Below are 19,926 nucleotides of genomic sequence, written 5' to 3' on the forward strand. Positions count from 1 at the left end.
AGGAGCAAGGTTTGAAACTCGGGGAGCCAGACGCACATTTGTGGGAAAATCATCACCAGACTTGTTAAAATGCAAGCAGAGTTCGGTACTCAGTAGTCAAAACTGCACTTCTTGCCTGTCAGAAAAAAAAATTTATAACGTAGCAGTAGAACTATAAATACACCATTGATTTTTTAACGTTTTTGAATGGAACTGTGCAAAACAGAATTTATCAGAACTCCCGCTTTTCCAAGACACAATCTGTAGCTGTGCTAGAAACAGCAAGTGGGAAACCATGTTTTACATATCCTAACAATCAATAATAAGATTTTTGATCAGCCATGCTAGAGGAATCACTGAATTCTTTCTATTCTCTGTCACATGAAGAGGCAACTAAAAACTACATACCCAAATGAAAAGTATTACAGAAGTGTGTCAGATAATTAACAAATATGCTATCTTTCTGGATTTAGTGATGTTTGTATCAACGGTCAGCTTTTTCAAATCTGTATCTTATTTACTTTTTCTCATTCTAAATAAATATCTGCAAATTAATTTTCAAATTGATTTTTATTTGTAACACTGTATTTTCTTAAAGAGGCCTCCTCCCCCAAATTGGATAAGTCTCAGGCCCCATAAAAGTTGGCATCTGCCCTTGCCCCAGATGAAATTTGATTAGTTCAAACATTTATTGAGCACCTTGCCTCTGTATCAAGGAAGTCTAAGTCCTTAAAGATACAGGAGCCTGCAAGAGGGAGGAAATCCCTCCCATTACAGTGGGAGAAGACAAAGAAGACAGTCTGTTAAAGGGTGGTAAGAGCCGTGTGGAAGTGAAGTGAGGAAGCCTCCAGGAATCTGGTAGGTGGAGAGGGAGGGAGGAGGCCTCAGCAAAAAGGGGGTGTCTGCGCATCTGGTCCTCACAACCCCCATCACACACGTGCTGTCTCGTCTCCGGTTTAAGGGACCCCACGTGGCGAGCACACAATGATCTAGAAGGGGAGACAACTGTGGACGTGGCCCTGACCACTGCCCGCCGCAGCAGCGGAGGGCAGGAAGCACGAGGTAACACCGGGGAAGGCAGCGCTGCTAGCCTGGCCGGGGCGGCTCTCCAGGATGCAGCGGGCGCTGGGCCCCGCAGGGCGACAGGAGACCAGCTAGACAAGAGCAGCGTGCGCGCAGGCAGGAGCTGCTGGGCAAGGCTGAGAGTGGCAGGCGCCCTGAGGATGCCCACGGGGGACCGGGCTGTGGGGGTCTCGAGGGCCCACCTAAGAGGTCTGGGCGGAATCTCATACCTCCTGTGCTGCAGCTGGGCGAGAGGGGATGAAGAAAGATTCGTCACTGCATCCGACAACGTCAGAGGGCCTTTCTGCTTTTGAATTTTAAAATGACTATAAACCCAAACACCAGCTTAGCGAGAAAACAGTCCTGTGGCCCTAAAATGAAACTACTTACATCACCCCACCTTCCCCTCTGGGCCCTGTCCACGTCCTCGCACGTTGTTACATCAGTAGAATCGCTGCGTACAAACGACTTCGCCTTTTTGGTTAAGACGTGTTTTTGAACATATTTCCATGGATCAAAATGGTTCAAATTTTGCTGGGAAGGAAGGACAGGAAGGAGATCGCCAGAGCATGTCTGCTGGCGGAGGACTCTACCCTTCTGACACGCAGAGTTTATGTATCAAAGTTTGTTTTCAAAACTGGGATTCCAGAATCAAAACCTTTTATCACATACGGCTAGCTGCTCTCCAAAAAGATGAGACCAATTTACAGAATCACCAGAAACCCACCAAACACCGGCCTCTATCATATTAAGCTTTGTGGAACCCTCTCACCTTTTTGGCACCCTGTTGCCAAGGTAAAACCTGGAGTTGACAAATATGCTACCATCCAATCATGCTCTACACACGGGATCTCAGAGAACACGACCAGAGTGACCTCGGCTCAACATCCAGCTTTACAGGGGGGGGGTTTCCCTGCACCTAACGCCAAGCCGTGTGCAGGAAGCTCACGACCCACTGAGCAAATGGGGAGGTGGCAGGCTTATACGAAAGCGGGTGAAGAAAAAACAGGAGCAAACCTGAAAGGGCAAGCAGCAGTAACAAACACCTGTTACCGTCTCAGGGTAGAGGAGGCGCTGGTGTGACGAGAGGCAGGAGTGTCTGGAAAGGAGCGGAACAGAATTCCCTGGGGTCCAGTGGATTTAAAAGAGCTTGCATGGAATTACCCATGCATCCACCTTTGCTTTGTCAATCCGGTGCCTATCCTTCCCTCCAAGCAGGATGATTCTGCTTAAATACCGCGTACTTCTCTCTCTACCGTCTACTCAGATTCTTCTTCCACCGGGGAATATAACGGCTAACACTCAGTAAGCACTGACTGTGTGTCGGGCACCCAGCTAACAGCTTTTCCACTGAAGCTGAATCCTCACAACAAGTCTATGAGGCAGGTAAACTGTAACCTCATTTGCTGATAGGGAACCTGAGGCAGAGATAAATGAATGTATTGTATAAACTTCCCTTTTGGGAAAGGGTGCCCACGCATGTAAATGAGCCAGCAAACTTCTGCAGCTCCTGTCGGCGTCCGGGCCAAACAGCTCAAGTGTGAGCTGCTCACTGAGAACCTGCAGTGAAGCAGGCGCACCGGGGAAGCAGGGCCAGGGTGTGATCCTAAACCCGTCACCCCACTCCTCTGCTTCCAAACGGGGCCTGGGCACGTCTCCTCTGCAGATTTTGAGAGAACCAAATAAAATAACGGGCGTGAAGCGCTTCACAACCCTTCCCAAAGAGCTACGTCTGCAGTGTACGGGAACTCATAAAAACCTTTCAAAAAACAGCAGATACAGACAATGAACATTAGATTTGGCCTACTAGCAAAGGTCACTCCATGCCTGCCGACCTCAAGTGTCCTCTCCCATCTCTGTGGCAGGAGAAAACTGCACACCGTCCACACACAAGCAGCCCGCTGGCCCGACGCTCCTGACAGCCATCGAGCACCTCCGCAGTCCTCCGCCGGAAGCGCCCTCACAGACGTGAGCAAAGGTACAGAGAAGAGCCACCCTGAGATGTAAATCTTTCCATCCTTTCACTGTGGACTGACATTATTTCCTTCAATGCACCTTGTGTGAATTTGTTTTTCACGGCAATTACTGACCAGCACACGAAAGGCCACCAGAGGCTGCAGCCACCATAGTAAATGGAAACGGGGGCATATTCCAGCCCCAACTTTCACCATCTGCCTTTAGAAGGCTCCCCACTGCCTGAGGAGCCGTTCTACACTTCATGGAGTAAAAACATTAACACCTAATACTGCTTCCCGGCGTTAAGATACAATCTAAGGAAAGGCCAAAAAGGGCGTGGTCTTAGGCGGTGCGAGCTTCCACCTGTGGCTCTGCCGGGGCCTCCACGCGGGACCCTCCCGCCCACCCCGGGCCTCCAGCGGGCAGGCTCCCCACACACGGCCCTCCCCGCACGCGGCCTGCCGCCCTAAGGCCTTCTGAGCCCGGGCGTGGACTCCTCTGGCCGCCCGCCGTCCGGAGGCGCCCGCCCTGCCCTGGGCTTCGGCCCACGGCCTCCGCCGCCCGCCCCCGAGGCGCAGCCCGGCCCCTGCCTGACCGGGGCCCCGCTGCCCCGCACGCTCACCAGCCGCCAGGCCCCCGCTGTCCCCTGCAGCGCCCTGCAGACGCCGCGTCTGCTCCTCCCGCTTGCGAAGGCCCGTAGGCCGCCCCCCCGTCGCGCGCCCAGTCCCTACCCCCCGCCCAGGGCCCCGCCCCCGCCCCCGCGGACGCGCCGCCGATTGGCCTGCGGACTCTGGGGCGGGGCCTCTGCGGCCGCGGCCTAGAAGCGCGGCACAGAATTCTGATTGGTGAATGGACCGGAGGAGGCAGGGCGAGAGGGCAAGCGCGGAGTCCAATGCAATTCAGCAGATATTCGGCTCGCAGGGCGGTGCGGGGTCCTGGGCGGGGCGCGGTTCCGGCTCGGGGAGGGGCGGGGCGCCGGCTCTGGGGGGCGGGGCGTCGGCTCTGAGAGAAGGGTCCGGCTCGGAGGGCGGGGCGCGGCCCCCGCGCAGCACCCATCTGCTGGCTCCCTCCGCCCCCGACCCTGGCTGCCAGCCTCCCCGTTACCCGCTCCACGTACCAATTGCGATCCTCCTGGGGCTACTGGGGTCGTGGCCTACGGGCAGCGAGAGCCCCGCGAGGATGTGCTGAGGAGGAAACGGGCCGTGCTGGCGAGGCCCGCGGCCCTTCCAGGCTTCACAGTCCTCCTCTAGTCTCGTGGCCCCCACCCGGAAATGGAAACGTGACACCACGTCCGGAGCCCCCAGGCCCGCGACTCGCAGCAGCACACGCCCTTTCTTCGAAGAGGTTCAGTGAACTCCTACGCATCCTTCAAGACCCGGTTCAATTTGCCCTGGTCCTGGCTCCCGCCGCAGTCCCCGCGCCCCCGCGCGTCTGTCTAGGGAGTAAACCGAGGATGGACCCGGACCCATCTAGGAGGGGACTCCTAGGGTTCTGGCCACCGGATCAAGACCCTGACCCCGTACGTTTCCCAAAGGAAGCAGGAACAGCCGCTCCCCGCGGGGCAGCTTCGGATTCGAGACTCAGAAGGGCACTCCTGTCCCCCGTCGCTCCCTCCGAGCTTTTCCTCTAACTGGCCCCCAGCGACACCACCAGCAGCCCCGATGTCAGAACCCAGGCGCTGTTCTCACTGCTCTCAGGGTGGCACACACCCCTCGGCACGGAACACCGACAGGTGAGCAGCGCCAGTGGTGACCCCGCAGGGCGAAAGCGTGGTCAGAGGCTGCGGGGTGTATGCTGGAGGGAGGGCCTGAGGCAGAGGTGCAGGACCTGGGGGAGGGAGGGACCTGGAAAGAAGGAACCAGACACAGGGCTCTAGGCAGACAGAGAAGGAAGTAAAGGGGCCCAGGCGGTCCTGGGGTGGTCAGTGGAGTGGGCAGAGAGAGGGCCAGCCAGCCACCCAGATCAGGCTTACAGTCCAGGTTTTCAACATTTCTTCTAATAAGTTAGTAGTTGTTACTACAGTGAATGAGATCTTTCCCACATTTTCTATTTAGTGGGCAGACATCACTGAACTCTCACTAGTGGTAATTTTTATCATTCACTCTAAGTAGATGATCAGATTCCCCTGTAAATATTTCCTTTCCAATCTCTATGGCTTGCCTTTTGGGCTGGGATCGCCAATACAGAGTTGTTGGGTACAGATGTTGGTGCAAATAATTCCTCCTGATTTTTAAAAAATTTTATTTACTTATTTTTGGCTGCATTAGGTCTTCGTTGCTGTGTGCGGGCTTTCTCTAGTTGCGGCGAGCGGGGGCAACTCTGCGTTGTGGTGCGCGGGCTTCTCATCGCGGTGGCTTCTGTTGCGGAGCACGGGCTCTAGGGCACGTGGGCTTCAGTAGTTGTGGCGCATGGGCTCTAGAGTACAGGCCCAGGAGTTGTGGTGCACAGGATTAGCTGCTCCGCGGCATGTGGGATCTTCCTGGACCAGGGCTCGAACCTGTGTCCCCTGCATTGGCAGGCAGATTCTTAACTACTGTGCCACCAGGGAAGCCCCCTCCGGATTTTTGTTTTTGTTTTTAATTTATTCATTTATATATTTATTTATTTTTGGCTGCGCTGGCTCTTCGTTTCTGTGCTAGGGCCCTCTCCAGTTGCGGCTAGCGGGGGCCACTCTTCATCGCAGTGCATGGGCCTCTCACTGTCGCGGCCTCTCTCATTGCAGAGCACAGGCTCCAGACGCGCAGGCTCAGTAATTGTGGCTCACGGGCCCAGCCGCTCTGCGGCACGTGGGATCTTCCCAGACCAGGGCTCGAACCCGTGTCCCCTGCATTGGCAGGCAGACTCTCAACCACTGCGCCACCAGGGAAGCCCCCCCTCCAGATTTTTATACACAGAAAACGCAGGGCTTTCTCTGAATCTTTCCCAGAAAACCTTACACCTTTACCCCGTTAAAAGAGCCAACAATGAGAACTACTCACTTAATATCTAAACAACAGTGCTTTATTGGTAAAAGGTTAGTTTCAATGGATACAAAATTGCTGTGTAAAATAAGTTTTCAAAATACATTTTTATAGGTAAAGCTTATCTCTTAGTAAAAGAGCAATTATCTATTAGCAAAAGTATTTAGATTCGGGCAGCAAAACAAAAGGGAATTTAAAAGTCTTACAGTGTAGGTCCACCCACACCCCCATAACCATTAGGTGGCAGCTAGCACTAAGTAGTAGTTTTACTATATAGAGCTTACACCTACCACTTTCAAGTGCTGCCACACCCCACCCCTTTTTAAAAACAGCTTTTACTAGCATAGTTAATAAATGACAAAATAACCCAAATAACTAGCCTTGCATGGAGGGGCCCTAAGGTCATGGAACACTTTTTCTTGGTAAAAACTTTGCAAAATGTGCCTAAACCTGTAGCTCTTGACCATTTGCAATTACCCAACAGTGAAAGGGCAAAGTCAGGAGAACACCCAGTGATTTTCTGTAGTATACCTTTGTAACTAATATATTTCAACCATCTCATTTTCTTGTGTCTGTTGAATACAAAACCCCCTCCTCATCCTTGGAGTAATAAGCATTTTCTCCATTTCAACCCCTCTTGTTCTAGCAAAATGAAAACACTGAACCAGCACCTGCTCCCTCCAGATCTTCTTTCATCTGTCACTTTTTGGGGACCAATTTCCCCACGTCAGTAGAAATGCTGAAAAAAAGGCAACCCCAAGAGCATCAGCGCCCCTTTGAGTGCACGACAGGGAGACCAGCTACGAGGACAGGGAAGGGCCAAGGCCACAGGGCACAGGAAACCAACCAGGTGCGGCTTCAAATGGTGGCACCCGTCAGCCAGCCCACGGTGCAGATCTGAAATAGCCTTCATTCTCACACGATACATGGAAGGAAATGACAGTGGCTGAAAAAGGACTAGACAGCCTGCACACACAAAAAGATCACCGCTATTTGCCTGAAAACCATTCAGGAAAGCATCAGTTAAAGGGACGCCAAATCAGGAAAACCTGGCAGGCATTTTGGGCCCCACGGGGCTGAGGCCTCGGGGCCACCCACCCGAGGACCCTTATTTTCGCTGCTGAGGCACATCTCCTATACCTGCAGTTAGAGAAAACACATTAAAGTGCAGTATAAAAATAGAAAAAGGCTGGTTTCTGCACAGATCAATTGTTAATTTTCCTTAAAAAGTTATTTTTTAAATTTAGTTGAATAAAAATAGTTTATTGACTCTCACTGTGTAGGTAAGAATCTTAGTTGCAACATGAAAACTGCAGCTCACGGATACTTTGATTTTTCATGGCAAACCCTACAGAAAGTGGCTTGTGGCGAGTTCTCTGCATAGACCCAAGAATCCAAAGACTTGTTAAAAAATTCGCCCCTAAAAGCCTGTTTTTAAAAAAGCTATTTAAGTATAAACATGTATCTCACCGGGTAATTCTGTTTCGTTTGGTAAACAGATAAATGTGCAGATGGATTAACAGTATTGAGTTATAGCAGCAAAACTGGTTTTAGGTGTTGTGCTCAAAGCAAGACAGCTAACCAGGTGCCATGACTTGGTGAGAAATGGCCTTGCACCAGGGCAGCTCTCATCTTTCTGTGTCACTAGGTCCATGTCTCTGCTACTCAGGAACATTCTGGGAAATGTGAATGTTCTAGAAATAAATCATGATTAGTCGGTTAGGCCAGCCAAATCAAATTCAACTATTAACTATACATGCTGACTGGTCCCTGGGAATCAATTCTAACATTAGTGGTCAGTTAAGGTGGACAAAAAATGGAAATGGAAAGTTAACCTCACAAAATATAAAGTATAACATAATGAAATATAAATGTTAGGTACTTCATACAAAATAACACATCAAAAGTTTTTAAAAAATTAAATTCTCAGGCACAGGTACTGTAAAATGTGGATAGGCACCCCTCCAACAGTCTTGAAAACACGCAGCTGTGTTACTTGTCAGAATGTTATCTTGCAAAGTGTTTTCTGGAAAAACAAACACAACACATTTAAGTGGGAATGATGCCATGCCTGCTGCTTGTACCACTGGCAGCAATATTTTCCTGCAAAACAACAAACGGCACAAACTGAGCAGAAGGTGGGCCCTGAGGACCAGCGTTTACTAAAATCAAAACGCCGCTTATGAAGCTCTGGAAATCAGGAGTACTGCAAAGCTGAAAAGCACATAGAAATGTAGATTAACTTTATGTACCAAAAGTAGAATCCTCGTAATTCCATAAAGTTTTAAAAAGAGAAGCAGCAAGATCAGAGAGTGAGCTAACATCTATCGCTCCCAACTGCCTCAAATGAGCCCCACCCCTCAGGAGGCTGTTTCTCTGCCATCATTTCCCGTCAGGCGGCAAACCTGCCCAGGCAGGACTGCCCTGTGCGGCTAGGAGGTCCATCAGTTGACAAGTGACGTGACCACAGGCAAGTAATTTTAAACCCTTGCACAGCGTCCATGTCCTCACTGGGCAAGTATGAACTCAGCACGTGCCATCAGGACCTTTCTAAGGTTTCAACGTGATGATGAAAGAAAAGCAACCAACTCTGACCCAGGTGGGGTTCCGTGGATGCTCCCTTTAAAAGCAACTGGTTACACTGCACATGTGTATCTGTGTCTTCCTGTGCATGTATTTCACAACTAAAACCTTTCTCAATAAGCCGCAAGGGGGCAGGGGCTTTGTTTTGGTGACCAATGCCCCCAGCCTGCCCGCCCCACCCCACGTCCTTCATCACCTGTCCGTGTTGTGGAAGACTTCTGACAGGTGCCCGACCTCCGGGCCCCTTACCGCCCGTCTCATTGGTCCTGCAATGTGTCAGCTCAGCCTGCAGTCACCCAGGGCATCACAGCGCCTCCTGAGGGACTGCACCGACGCTCACATGCCCTACAATCAGGTCCACATCCCAGCTCTGTGCCAGCTCGAACTCTGACTGGCCCCAGCCCGCTCTCCCACGGAGCAGGCTCGCCTCCGCCCCTACCCGTGTAACTCTTCATCCTCTGGTCCTCATCTGACTCGACCTCTCCCTCCTTCCTCTTGGAGGTATGGAGCAGCCACCTGGACAGCCCCACAGGGTACAGGGGAGCGGACATTTGCCTTCTCCTAGTCCGGCGTCCCTGGTGTCTGCGGCCTCCCTTCAAGCAGGGAGGCCAGCATACACCCGGCCAGCCAGCCAGGTGAGCCACTGATTCCCACCGGCTGGAGCAGAGCTGTGGCGAGGAGCAAGGCCAGCAGTCTCCATCGAGGCAGCCCCGACCTCCCTGGCGTACTTCTCCCTTGACCCCGTCTCTACTTTTAGTTGGCCTAAGCTGTTCCAGTAACACTTCAAAGAGATGTTTTCAGCTTTAATAAATTTCAAATTGTACGACCAATGAAAGCTACTTTAATATACAGTTTTCTTCTCCTGCTGTGAGACAATAAAAATAGATCCTGGTCCCTGCCCCCGGCCCTGGCACACAGCCCCTAAAACCCTTTCATTTCCTAAGTGGTCAGAGCACCAGGGGCACCTCTTGTCCGGATACTCGGTCCTTGACCTCTGTTCCTGACACAGGGCTCCTGAAACCCATGTACCTTCCCTGATTTTGTGCTAATAAGGGAACTCTGTGGGTTGGTCACCAGAAAGACCAAGCCATGATGAGAAGCTTGTCATTTCCAGCCTGTCCCCCAATCCTCCAGAAAGGGGAGAGGAGCAGAAAATGGAGCTAATGACTGATCACACCTACTCGAGGAAGTCTCCTTTAAAATCCCCAAAGCAGGGGTTTGGAGAGCTTCTGGGTTGGTGAATCCATCCAAACCAGGAGGGTGATATACCCAAACTCCTCAGGGCCAGAAGCTCCTGCACTAGGGACTCTCTCAGACCTCACTCGCCCTGTGGGTTTCTTCATCTGGCTATTCACCTCTGTTCTTTATTACATCCTTTAATAAATGTGACCTAGTAAGCAAAACGTTTCTCTGAGTTCTGTGAGCCGCTCTAGCAAATTACTGAACCCATGGTGGGGCGGGCACCTCTAATCTCTAGCCGGTCAGTCAGAAGCACAGGTGACAACCTGGATTTTGGACTGGCATCTGAAGTGGGGGGCAGACTTGTGGGACTGAGCCCTCAACCTGTGGGGTCTGACAGGATCTCCAGGTAGATGGTGTCAGAACTGAGACCGCAGGACCCCCAGCGGGTGTTGTGGAGAACTGCTCGGTGCAGGGGAAACCTCCACACGTTTGGTAACCAGGAGTGAGGGCGCTCTGGGTGGAAAGAGACATACAGGAAAGGAGCACACGGTAGGGAAGAACGGTGTTTTTCCCTACGTAGGAAGGGAAATATTACAATTGTTACTCACACTTATAAGCTTAGAAAACACAAAAACCCTTTACTAAACAGGAAGCGTGGAGAAGCTTCCGTTTTGAGGAGCAACCTTTATCCTTTCGGGACATGCGCCTGCTCTCCAGGCTTGGTCGTTACCTCACACGTGGTGCCCGTGGACCGCGCCATCGCCATCCCCACCCTGCATCTGCAGCTGCATCTGCGCCTGCATCCGGGCGATCATCTCCTGCATGCGGCGGAGCTGCGGACACGAGATGGACACACCGTTGGTTCTCGGGCTCTGCTGTCCCCAAGCAGGCTTTACGGGGGTCCTGTGATTGCTAGTACTTCAACGTCTGTGCTCTCCCAAAACATGACCATGAGTTAATATACAAAAAACTCTTACAAACCAGTAAAAGGACCAATGGCTCAACAGAAAACCGAGCAAACGATAAGAACAGGCAATTCAAATAAAAAAATTATCAAGAAACAGAAGAAATAAGAAAGACAACATGAGACAGTTTTTGACCTAAAAAGGTAGGAAGGAGTTGCCACTACCCAGTGGGGAATGTGCACTAAAGGGGAGTGCCGGGCCCAGCTTCTTTGGGCGATTCAAATGGTGAATCTTCACCCTCCTGCATCCCCATCACTATTTTTTTTTTTAATTTGTTTCATTTATTCTATTTTTTCTTGCTATTTCTTTTTTAAACATCTTTATTGGAGTGTAATTGCTTTACAATGGTATGTTAGTTTCTGCTTTACAACAAAGTGAATCAGCTATACATATACATATATCCCCATATCTCCTCCCTCTTGTGTCTCCCTCCCACCTTCCCTATCCCACCCCTCTAGGTGGTCACAAAGCACCGAGCTGATCTCTCTGTGCTATGTGTCTGCTTCCCACTAGCTATCGGTTTTACATTTGTTAAGGTATGTATGTCCATGCCACTCTCTCACTTCATCCCAGCTTACCCTTCCCCCTCCCCATGTCCTTAAGTCCATTCTCTAGTAGGTCTGTGTCTTTATTCCCATCCTGCCCCTAGGTTCTTCATGACCATTTTTTTTTTTTTTTTTAGATTCCATATATATGTGTTAGCATATGGTATTTGTTTTTCTCTTTCTGACGTACTTCACTCTGTATGACAGACTCTAGGTCCATCCACCTCACTACAAATAACTCCATTTCGTTTTTTTACGGCTGAGTAATATTCCATTGTATATATGTGCCACATCTTCTTTATCCATTCATCTGTCGATGGACACTTAGGTTGCTTCCATGTCCTGGCTATTGAAAATAGATGAGAATTGCTACTCCAGCTTTCTTTTGATTTCCATTTGTGTGGAATATCTTTTTCCATCCCTTCACTTTCAGTCTGTATGCGTCCCTAGGTCTGAAGTGGGTCTCTTGTAGACAGCATATATACGGATCTTGTTTTTGTATCCATTCAGCCAGTCTATGTCTTTTGGTGGGAGCATTTCATCCACTGACATTTAAGGTAATTATCGATATGTATGTTCCTATTACCATTTTCTTAATTGTTTTGGGCTTGTTATTGTAGGTCTTTTCCTTCTCTTGTGTTTCCTGCCTAGAGAAGTTCCTTTAGCATCTGTTGTAAAGTTGGTTTGGTGGTGAATTCTCTTAGCTTTTCCTTGTCTGTAAAGGGTTTAATTTCTCCGTCGAATCTGAATGAGATCCTTGCTGGGTAATCTTGGTGGTAGGTTTTTCCCTTTCATCACTTTCAATACATCTTGCCACTCCCTTCTGGCTTGCAGAGTTTCTGCTGAAAGATCCGCTGTTAACCTTATGGGGAATCCCTTGTATGTTATTTGTTGTTTTTCCCTTGCTGCTTTTAATATTTTTTCTTTGTATTTAATTTTTGATAGTTTAATATGTGTCTTGGCATGTTTCTCCTTGGATTTATCCTGTATGGGACTCTCTGCGCTTCCTGGACTTGATTATTTCCTTTCCCATATTAGAGAAGTTTTTCAATATCACTTCGAATATTTTCTCAGTCCCTTTCTTTTTCTCTTCTTCTTCTGGGACCCCTATAATTCGAACGTTGGTGCGTTTAATGTCCCAGAGGTCTCTGAGACTGTCCTCAATTCTTTTCATTTTTTTTTCTTTATTCTGCTCTGCAGTAGTTATTTCCACTATTTTATCTTCCAGGTCACTTATCCATTCTTCTGCCTCAGTTATTCTGCTACTGATTCCTTGTAGAGAATTTTTAATTTCATTTCTTTTGTTGTTCATCATTGTTTGTTTGCTCTTTAGTTCTTCTAGGTCCTTGTTAAACGTTTCTTGTATTTTCTCCATTTTACTTCCAAGATTTTGGATCATCTTTACCATCTTTACTCTTGAATTCTTTTTCAGGGAGACTGCCTATTTCCTCTTCATTTGTTTGGTCTGGTGGGTTTTTACCTTGCTCCTTCATCTGCTGTGTGTTTCTCTGTCTTCTCATTATGCTTAACTTACTGTGTTTGGGGTCTCCTTTTCGCAGGCTGCCAAGTTCGCAGTTCCCGTTGTTTTTGGTGTCTGCCCCCAGTGGGTAAGGTTGGCTCAGTGGGTTGTGTAGGCTTCCTGGTGGAGGGGACTGGTGCCTGTGTTCTGGTGGATTAGGCTGGATCTTGTCTTTCTGGTGGGCAGGACCGTGTCCGATGGTGTGTTTTGGGGTGTCTGTGGCCTTATTATGATTTTAGGCAGCCTCTCTGCTAATGGGTGGGGTTGTGTTCCTGTCTTGCTAGTTGTTTGGCATAGGGAGTCCAGCACTGCAGCTTGCTGGTCGTTGAGTGGAGCTGGGTCTTAGCGTTGAGATGGAGATCTCTGGGAGAGCTTTTGCTGTCTGATATTACATGGAGCCAGGAGGTCTCTGGTGGACCAACGTCCTGAACTCGGCTCTCCCACCTCAGAGGCACAGGCCTGACACCCGGCCAGAGCACCAAGACCCTGTCAGCCACACGGCTTTTGGGAGGTCTGAGGTCTTCTGCCAGCGTTCAGTAGGTGTTCTGTAGGAGTTGTTCCACATGTAGATGTATTTCTGATGTATTTGTGGGGAGGAAAGTGATCTCCACCTCTTACTCCTCTGCCATCTTGAAGGTCTCACCCCATCACTTTTTATCACTATGGTTTCTGTCTGTTTAGAAAGGCCTCTAGGCAAGTGTTGTAAAAGATTTACCTCAATTTTCTTCAGGTAACTTTTGTGATTATGTTTTTAACATTTAAATATTTGATCCATAGTGAATTAATCTGGCCAAAGAAGTGTTTTATTTTTGTTTCCAAAAGGCTGGCCTGTTTTCTTATTATTTACTCAACATGCCTGAATTCCACCACTTTAACAGGTCTCAGCACCACCTTTACCTCAGACCACATTTCCATACTTCTGATCTATTTCCAGACCTGCATTTAATCAGCCTAACCCGCCTGTACCAAACTCTGGACAACCACCGTTCAACGTTTCTGTAACCAGTAAAGCCAGCCTCTTTTCGTTAGTCTGCTTTTTATAGAGCTTCCTGTGTTTCCCAATGCTTAGCCTTCAAGACAAATGGAATTATTTCAAGTTCTCGCTAAAACGAAGAACTCCGCGAACACACAGAACGCTGTGGGAACTGCGTGAGAGATAACTGTGACCCTCACCCTGAGCATCCTACCTAAAAAGCTTTGTGTCTATTCAAATTTTGAAAGCAGTTTTCAGTAGAGCTTTTTCTAGTTTCTTCCCCTATATAAGCCCTACGTATTTCTTACGTTTTTATTAACGATGGTGAATGAGTTTCTTTCATTATATTTTCATTGTCTATGTATGGGAAAACTGCTGATTTTTAAACATCTTACAAAAACCAGTCATGTTACTGAATTCTCACTATTTCCAACTTTTTCCACTAAATTGCTGTTGGGTATTAAATAATATATGTAAACCAATATACATACTTATGTATATATATGCATATTATCATGTGCAGATATATATATAACAGATTAGTTACATGTAGTATGCTCCTTTTCAAAAAAACAAGGAAAAAAAACTATATGAACTACAAATAATATTTTTAGGTATACACTAAACAGTAGACTCAAAAACAGAAAAAGTACTTTTCTACTCACCTCAGCTTCCTTTTCCAGCAAGATCTGGTCTTTATTCATGTCCTCATTTTCCACTTTTCTAAGAGGTGAAAGAAACTACAATTATAATATTACGACAAATATAGTTGGTCATTTCTGACAACAGATGCTCAAAGTTAAATTTCACTTTATATTTCTGAGAAATATATCTATTGAAAATTGCATAAATTTATCATTTTTCTGATTAACAACATGAATAAGAAAAGAAAATGATGAAAAATAGAATATGAAATGGAAAATTCAAGACCTCTTTCTTACTCTAAGCTGGGGGGGGTGGCACTTTCGACTTTACCCAAAAAACAGTAGGTATTATCTGAAGAATACTCTTCTAAGATAAGTAATGAATAAAGACTACAACAATCGTACTTAAAAAAGGAACAGGATGTGAGTGTCCAAGCGGAGAAGCCGGCGCAGGAGGCCCTCTGAGCCCTCGAAGACGCGGCTCCACACGGGCCCACTCCCCTGGTTCCACAACCTGGCTGTATTCCTCAGACTGGGATGTTCTTGCTGCCTCTAAATCCTTTCTTCACATCTGGTCCCCAAATTAGTAACACCATAAAGCAGACTCTAAAGTGTACCTCATACGTATGTACGAAGGACCCTGTGTTGAAACAGGAGCCAACACAAGTCTTTGGCCTTTCCATCTAGAGCTGTTCTTGATATGCAATGGTTAAAGATACCTTTTAACAGGCATAACAAAAAAACCCACCCAAAACAAAAACAAACCCCAACCCCACGATTTGATTAAATTAGCAACAAGTATCTCCCAATAGCTTCTGAGTAGGAAACCCAATGGTGATGCTTAGTGGTCAAGGCTGAGCTGGACACGCAGAGGAGAGGCGGACAGCATGACTCGAGGTGACACAATATGGACTGAGGGGACAGCATGACTTGGGGCAACAACCTGCCGCCTCTTTTGAGCCTCTCGGATCGGAAGTTTTCATAGTGAAGGTCCTGGGTCACCTCTTGGAGATCCTGCATGTGAGTGCTGAAAGAGAAAAGGATGCACCAGGGCTATGCCATTCGCATGGAAAAAACACCCAATCAAGGACACAGCACACACACCAGGAACTAAGACCCCAGATTACTTGGTAAACAGTACACAAAGTTGCTGGAATTTCGGGATAAGGGAATGAGGCTGTGGAAACATCTACAGAGGCACATCTCTTTGCTACCACGATAAACAACGCACCGACACACCCAGCTGGGCCACAGGGTCTCTGCCACAAGCACCACCCCTTGCGTGAGGTCACCACAGTGGACAGAGGGAGAGGCACAGAGGCTTTAGGAGATTGTTTAGGTAAACAATGTCTGAAACAGAGCACACTTTTCTAAAAGAACTTACGAAAAACAAGCAATTCAAACATTTGTGACTCAAGCTTAACGTGTATGTCACAAAGAGCCTATTAGAGTCACCTGTGGAGAAAACCATAAATCAAAGTACTAATCTTCTGGATGAGATAGAAACAGCACTTTGCATCTTCTAATCATCTTGGAAAACGTTTATAGCTTCGGCCCAGCTTTTTCAGATACTTAAGCACTCAGCTCTGAGACAGGATCATGACAGGCAAGGGCCTGTCCCCGGAGGGCCTGGGTGCCCTTTCACACCTGACATGGTGACTGAATTACATCTGACATAACTTGAATGCCAACTTTAATGGTATTTTTAGTGATTTTAAATCACCAAAAATTCCGAAACCAAGTGAGACCTACGTGGCCTGTAGAGCAATTTTTAGTTCTTCAAAATTTATCTGGACCAGCCGTTCTTTGAACTCAGAATTCTGATGAAAGAGGGGTTAGATTTTAGCAACACTCTTTCTTTTAGCCTCTTTATTCAAGGGCAACAGCAATGCATGTTTGTTACTAAATGCACAATTTATTTTTAGAGGAAAAAAGTCTGTTTTTGTAGTCAGGTCCGTTGTAGCTGCTAAGAACCCACTGGAGAAGCCCAAGGCTAACCGGGGCCGCCTCGTGCGAGAGCCTGAGGCTGATGGGCGGTCTGCTGCATTTCAGCGGCGGCGGGAGAAGGCTCTCAGGGCCCCAGGCAGCGAAGCCGTCCATTTCCTCACCAGAGCAAGAGGTGTCCTGTGTGTGGTGCAGCCACACCACAGGTGAGGTCTAGTCTACTTGTAGCATCAAAAAGGTCTTTGAGATTAGGAAGGCGAGTGTATTAAGCTACAGGCCCCAGGCGGAAGAGGCTAGTCTGCTACAGTCCCAGAGAGGGGAGGGCCTCTGCACCAAGCGGGGACAGCCCCGCGGCAGGAGCACGACGGAGCCGGCGTGGCTCGCAGGCCCCACGCACACACCCCCCGCCGAAAGCTCTGCCCCCCAAGCCAGCGGGAACGCCGGCGCGCCTCACATCAGCATCGTCCTCAGTTTCAGAAAGTCGTTGTGCTCTGGGTTCTCCACCTCCACGACGCCCCACGGGTAGAGGCGGCCTCTGACTTTCTTGCCTTTGGCTTCAATCAGCTGATTGGATCCAACCACAGAGAATGGGATACTGGCCTAGAAAGAGACACACGGGGTAGACTGGCTCCACACAGGGAACCCCAACGTGCACGGCAAACACAGGAACGCCAGCACAGAATGAGCACGCTGCTGCCAACTACGAGGCCCCCCTGGAAAGCTAGCGGTACACGTCTTACTTGCAAGTGGCAGTTCTTTTCCACATGGGACAAACTGCATGAAATCAAACTAAACCTGCAGTAAGATTTCTAAGCCTCAGGTGACAGCTATGCCAGAATATCTTTAGAGCAAAACTACTACTGTGACCAAGTCTACCTGGCAGCCTCAGAGGTCAAGCCTTCTAAGACTGTGTGCTTTGCCAGCTCTTTCCATCTTAAATGCACTGACTACAGGAAACAGGAGTTAGTTACACTGTGTACTTGGAGACAGAGTTCCTACCTTGAGAAGTCTAGTCTGCTCTTTAAAATCTTCATCTTCATCTGACTCTGCATCAGGTAAGTGATAGATTTTGATGTTATGTTCTTCAATTTCATCCAGAATCTGAAAGAAAGACCAAGCCAGGAGCAACTGTAGCCAACTGCATACTATTTCAGTCAAGTCTAATGCATCATATTAGAAGTATGTCAGAGTTATCCAAATGTCAATAATCATATTGATTAAAATCATTTTCAAATGATTTTACAAACCGCTAAAAAGGTATTCATGCTCGCACTCTGAGGGACCCGCTGTCCAGAATAACAACAACAATGTATCACCACCTTCACTGCACAAAGCAGCAGGCTAACGACAGTCCCGGTACAGCAGGTAAAAGGAGACCACACCACAACCAGCCTCCGGAAGGAGTCCTGCAGGTAGAGAAGGGAGATGCGCCCAGAGGGAACATCTCCTCAAAGGCATGGAGGGGAGGACGCAAGGGTTGTATCTTGGGAATCACAAGAAATCTAGGATGGCTGGAAGGTTAAGACATCTAGTTGGACAGGACAAAGAAACAACTGAGGTGGACAGTTCCCTGAATGCCACCAGGTGAGGGATCTAGGGGTCTGGATTTTATTCAATAGGAAAAAAGTGGTCAGCAGTGTAACCTCACAGTCTGAACTATCAACCAAGTAGTAGAGTAGCCCAGAGGGAAAGGGAAACTGGGCTGCAGTTGAAGTAAGCAGGCATTCACCAGCCAGTCTACTAAGCAGCCACCGCCCCCAAACCCCCACTGTTGGTGCTCCATCAGATGCGAGGTTGGGGCTCTGCTTTTACTCTCACGCCAGAGTCTGGACCACCAAGGGAAGGGAGAACACAAGCCAAGTCAGCAGGAAGCACCCCTACTTCAAACCTGCTCCCCAGTTTTTTCCTCCTTAATGTGACCTGAAGGGCCTTGCGTGGTCAAAGATCTTGGACGAACCCATGGTCTGCACTACGTCCGGATTTAAGAAAAGGCCCTCCTCCCCGCACCCTCTCCCCCTTGCAAGCCGACCTTAGTCTGCTCCTAACTGCTCACTCCCCAGTGAGATGGAGAAGCTGAGCGGTGAGCATGAACCTGCTCTGCCTGCTCCCCACCCGGAGCAAGAAAGTGATGGATCAGAGAGAATCACCTCCTCACTGTGGGCGACTGCAAGAAGGACGGGACCATTCTCAGAGACAGGGAGGCGGGCAGGTGTTCTCAGACTGGGAGGGAGGAGCACGCCCACAGGTACAAGGAGGAAACCAGAGAAAGAGAGGGACTGCAGAGGCCCAAGACTTCAAGTCATTTCAGCCTTTGAAATCGGGCCCTAAGAATTCTGGACACAGGATCAGAGATGGGTATAAAGCCTCCTAACCCTGACACCTGCCCCTCCTACCTGTCCGACATTTAATGTAACATCCTGTAAAAGCTGAAGTCCCCTTAAGTGTAAATTGCCAAAACACTTATTGTCAAGCATAAAAATGCCTAAGTTTTCAGGGACTCTTCCAAGGGCCTGAATATTTCCTAAAAAACTGGCAGACACTTGAGACAATAAAGGAAAAGGCTGACAAACATGAGTCCATATAATTTTAAAACTCCGCTTATGGCAGAAGACGTTAAGAGAAACATGAAATAACACAAAAGTCTAACTAGGTGAAATAATCTGCAACGTGACAGTCAATCTCTAAAAATATACAAGTATCTGTAAGTCAATAAAAATGCAATAAAGAGCAGCAAGGCTCTAAAACCCCAGAGAACACGGCAACGGGCTTCAAGCACCATGACAGATACTCAGACCAGCAACCAGGCGAGCACAAATTGCAGCGAGGTGCCATCTCCCATCTCTCAGAAGGGACCCTACGAGCGATGGGAGCACGTCCAGAGCCGCTCCAGGGCCGCAGGGGACCAGGCCCACACTCTGCCTTGGGGGCCGCCAACGGCTACAAGCTTGTTTCGAGGGAAACGCAGCCCTCTTGCAAAAATATAAACGCACACCAGTTCCCTTCTAAGAATTCGTCTGACTTACACAATTGTGAGACGACAGAGGCGCACCGACGCTGACAGCACGGACATCAGCGAGGCCGGCTCCGTGCCAGCCAGGGACTGTGGAACCCACCGCCAGACGCCCCGCCCGCCCCGGCCCGCTCCGGCCCGGCCGCCCCGGCGAGCCCAGCACGCACCCTCTTCTTCAGGCGCTCCCGCTCCTTCAGCGTGAGCGTGTCAGCTTTCGCGATGACAGGCACAATGTTCACCTTGTTGTGTATCGCCTTCATAAACGCAACATCCAAGGGCTTAAGTCTAAAAGTCATGTTTAAGGGAAGAATAAGGAGATCACACTGAATTTTTTTCCCTCAAAATTACCCCAATTCTTATAATACAATATGCAGTTTGGAGGAAAGTTGGAAACCCACATAGTAAACACGAAATCTTAATCAGGTTTCCATGGTAAACGCTTACTTACCCGTGTCCGAAGGGAGAAATGAAGTAAAAGCAACAGTGCACCCTGTTATCGATGATGTGCCGTCTGTTCAGACCACTCTCGTCATGCAGGTACCGTTCAAACTGCTCGTCGATGTAGGAGATGATTGTCTTAAAGCTGAGAGCAACACAGATACGA

The 19,926-nt window shown here is 48.6% G+C and overlaps 2 protein-coding genes and 1 long non-coding RNA gene across 11 annotated transcripts in view; 1 reads left to right on the forward strand and 2 right to left on the reverse strand.

The window, feature by feature from the left end:
- FARP2 (FERM, ARH/RhoGEF and pleckstrin domain protein 2) overlaps positions 1-4,391 on the reverse strand; it is an 89,224-nt gene extending 84,833 nt beyond the window's left edge. For 4 of the 6 annotated variants that reach the window (XM_082396033.1, XM_082396034.1, XM_082396035.1 and 1 more), the window contains exon 1: positions 3,620-3,728. The gene's annotated coding sequence lies outside the window, so the exon portion shown is untranslated. Of the gene's footprint in view, positions 1-3,619; positions 3,729-4,114 lie in introns of those variants that run through there. The other 2 variants (XM_082396032.1, XM_082396031.1) reach the window with 2 other exon arrangements.
- A 177-nt stretch (positions 4,392-4,568) lies between these two features.
- On the forward strand, positions 4,569-10,356 carry LOC309630628. The gene is made up of 2 exons (XR_014245849.1): positions 4,569-4,729; positions 9,042-10,356. It is a non-coding gene; the product is annotated as an uncharacterized lncRNA (long non-coding RNA).
- Positions 5,976-19,926, reverse strand: part of SEPTIN2 (septin 2) — a 32,887-nt gene continuing 18,936 nt past the window's right edge. For all 4 annotated transcript variants that reach the window (XM_082396044.1, XM_082396045.1, XM_082396047.1 and 1 more), the window contains exons 6-13: positions 19,771-19,905; positions 19,490-19,607; positions 17,312-17,413; positions 16,767-16,912; positions 15,312-15,395; positions 14,390-14,447; positions 10,453-10,555; positions 5,976-7,983 (exon numbers count right to left, since the gene is read on the reverse strand). In XM_082396044.1, the coding sequence (XP_082252170.1) occupies positions 10,454-10,555; positions 14,390-14,447; positions 15,312-15,395; positions 16,767-16,912; positions 17,312-17,413; positions 19,490-19,607; positions 19,771-19,905 (745 nt within the window). In that variant the 3' untranslated portion in view covers positions 5,976-7,983; position 10,453. The remainder of the gene's footprint in view (positions 7,984-10,452; positions 10,556-14,389; positions 14,448-15,311; positions 15,396-16,766; positions 16,913-17,311; positions 17,414-19,489; positions 19,608-19,770; positions 19,906-19,926) is intronic.

The sequence above is a fragment of the Balaenoptera borealis genome (assembly GCF_965194805.1).
Source record: "Balaenoptera borealis genome assembly, chromosome: 6".
Classification (NCBI taxonomy): Eukaryota; Metazoa; Chordata; class Mammalia; order Artiodactyla; family Balaenopteridae; genus Balaenoptera; species Balaenoptera borealis.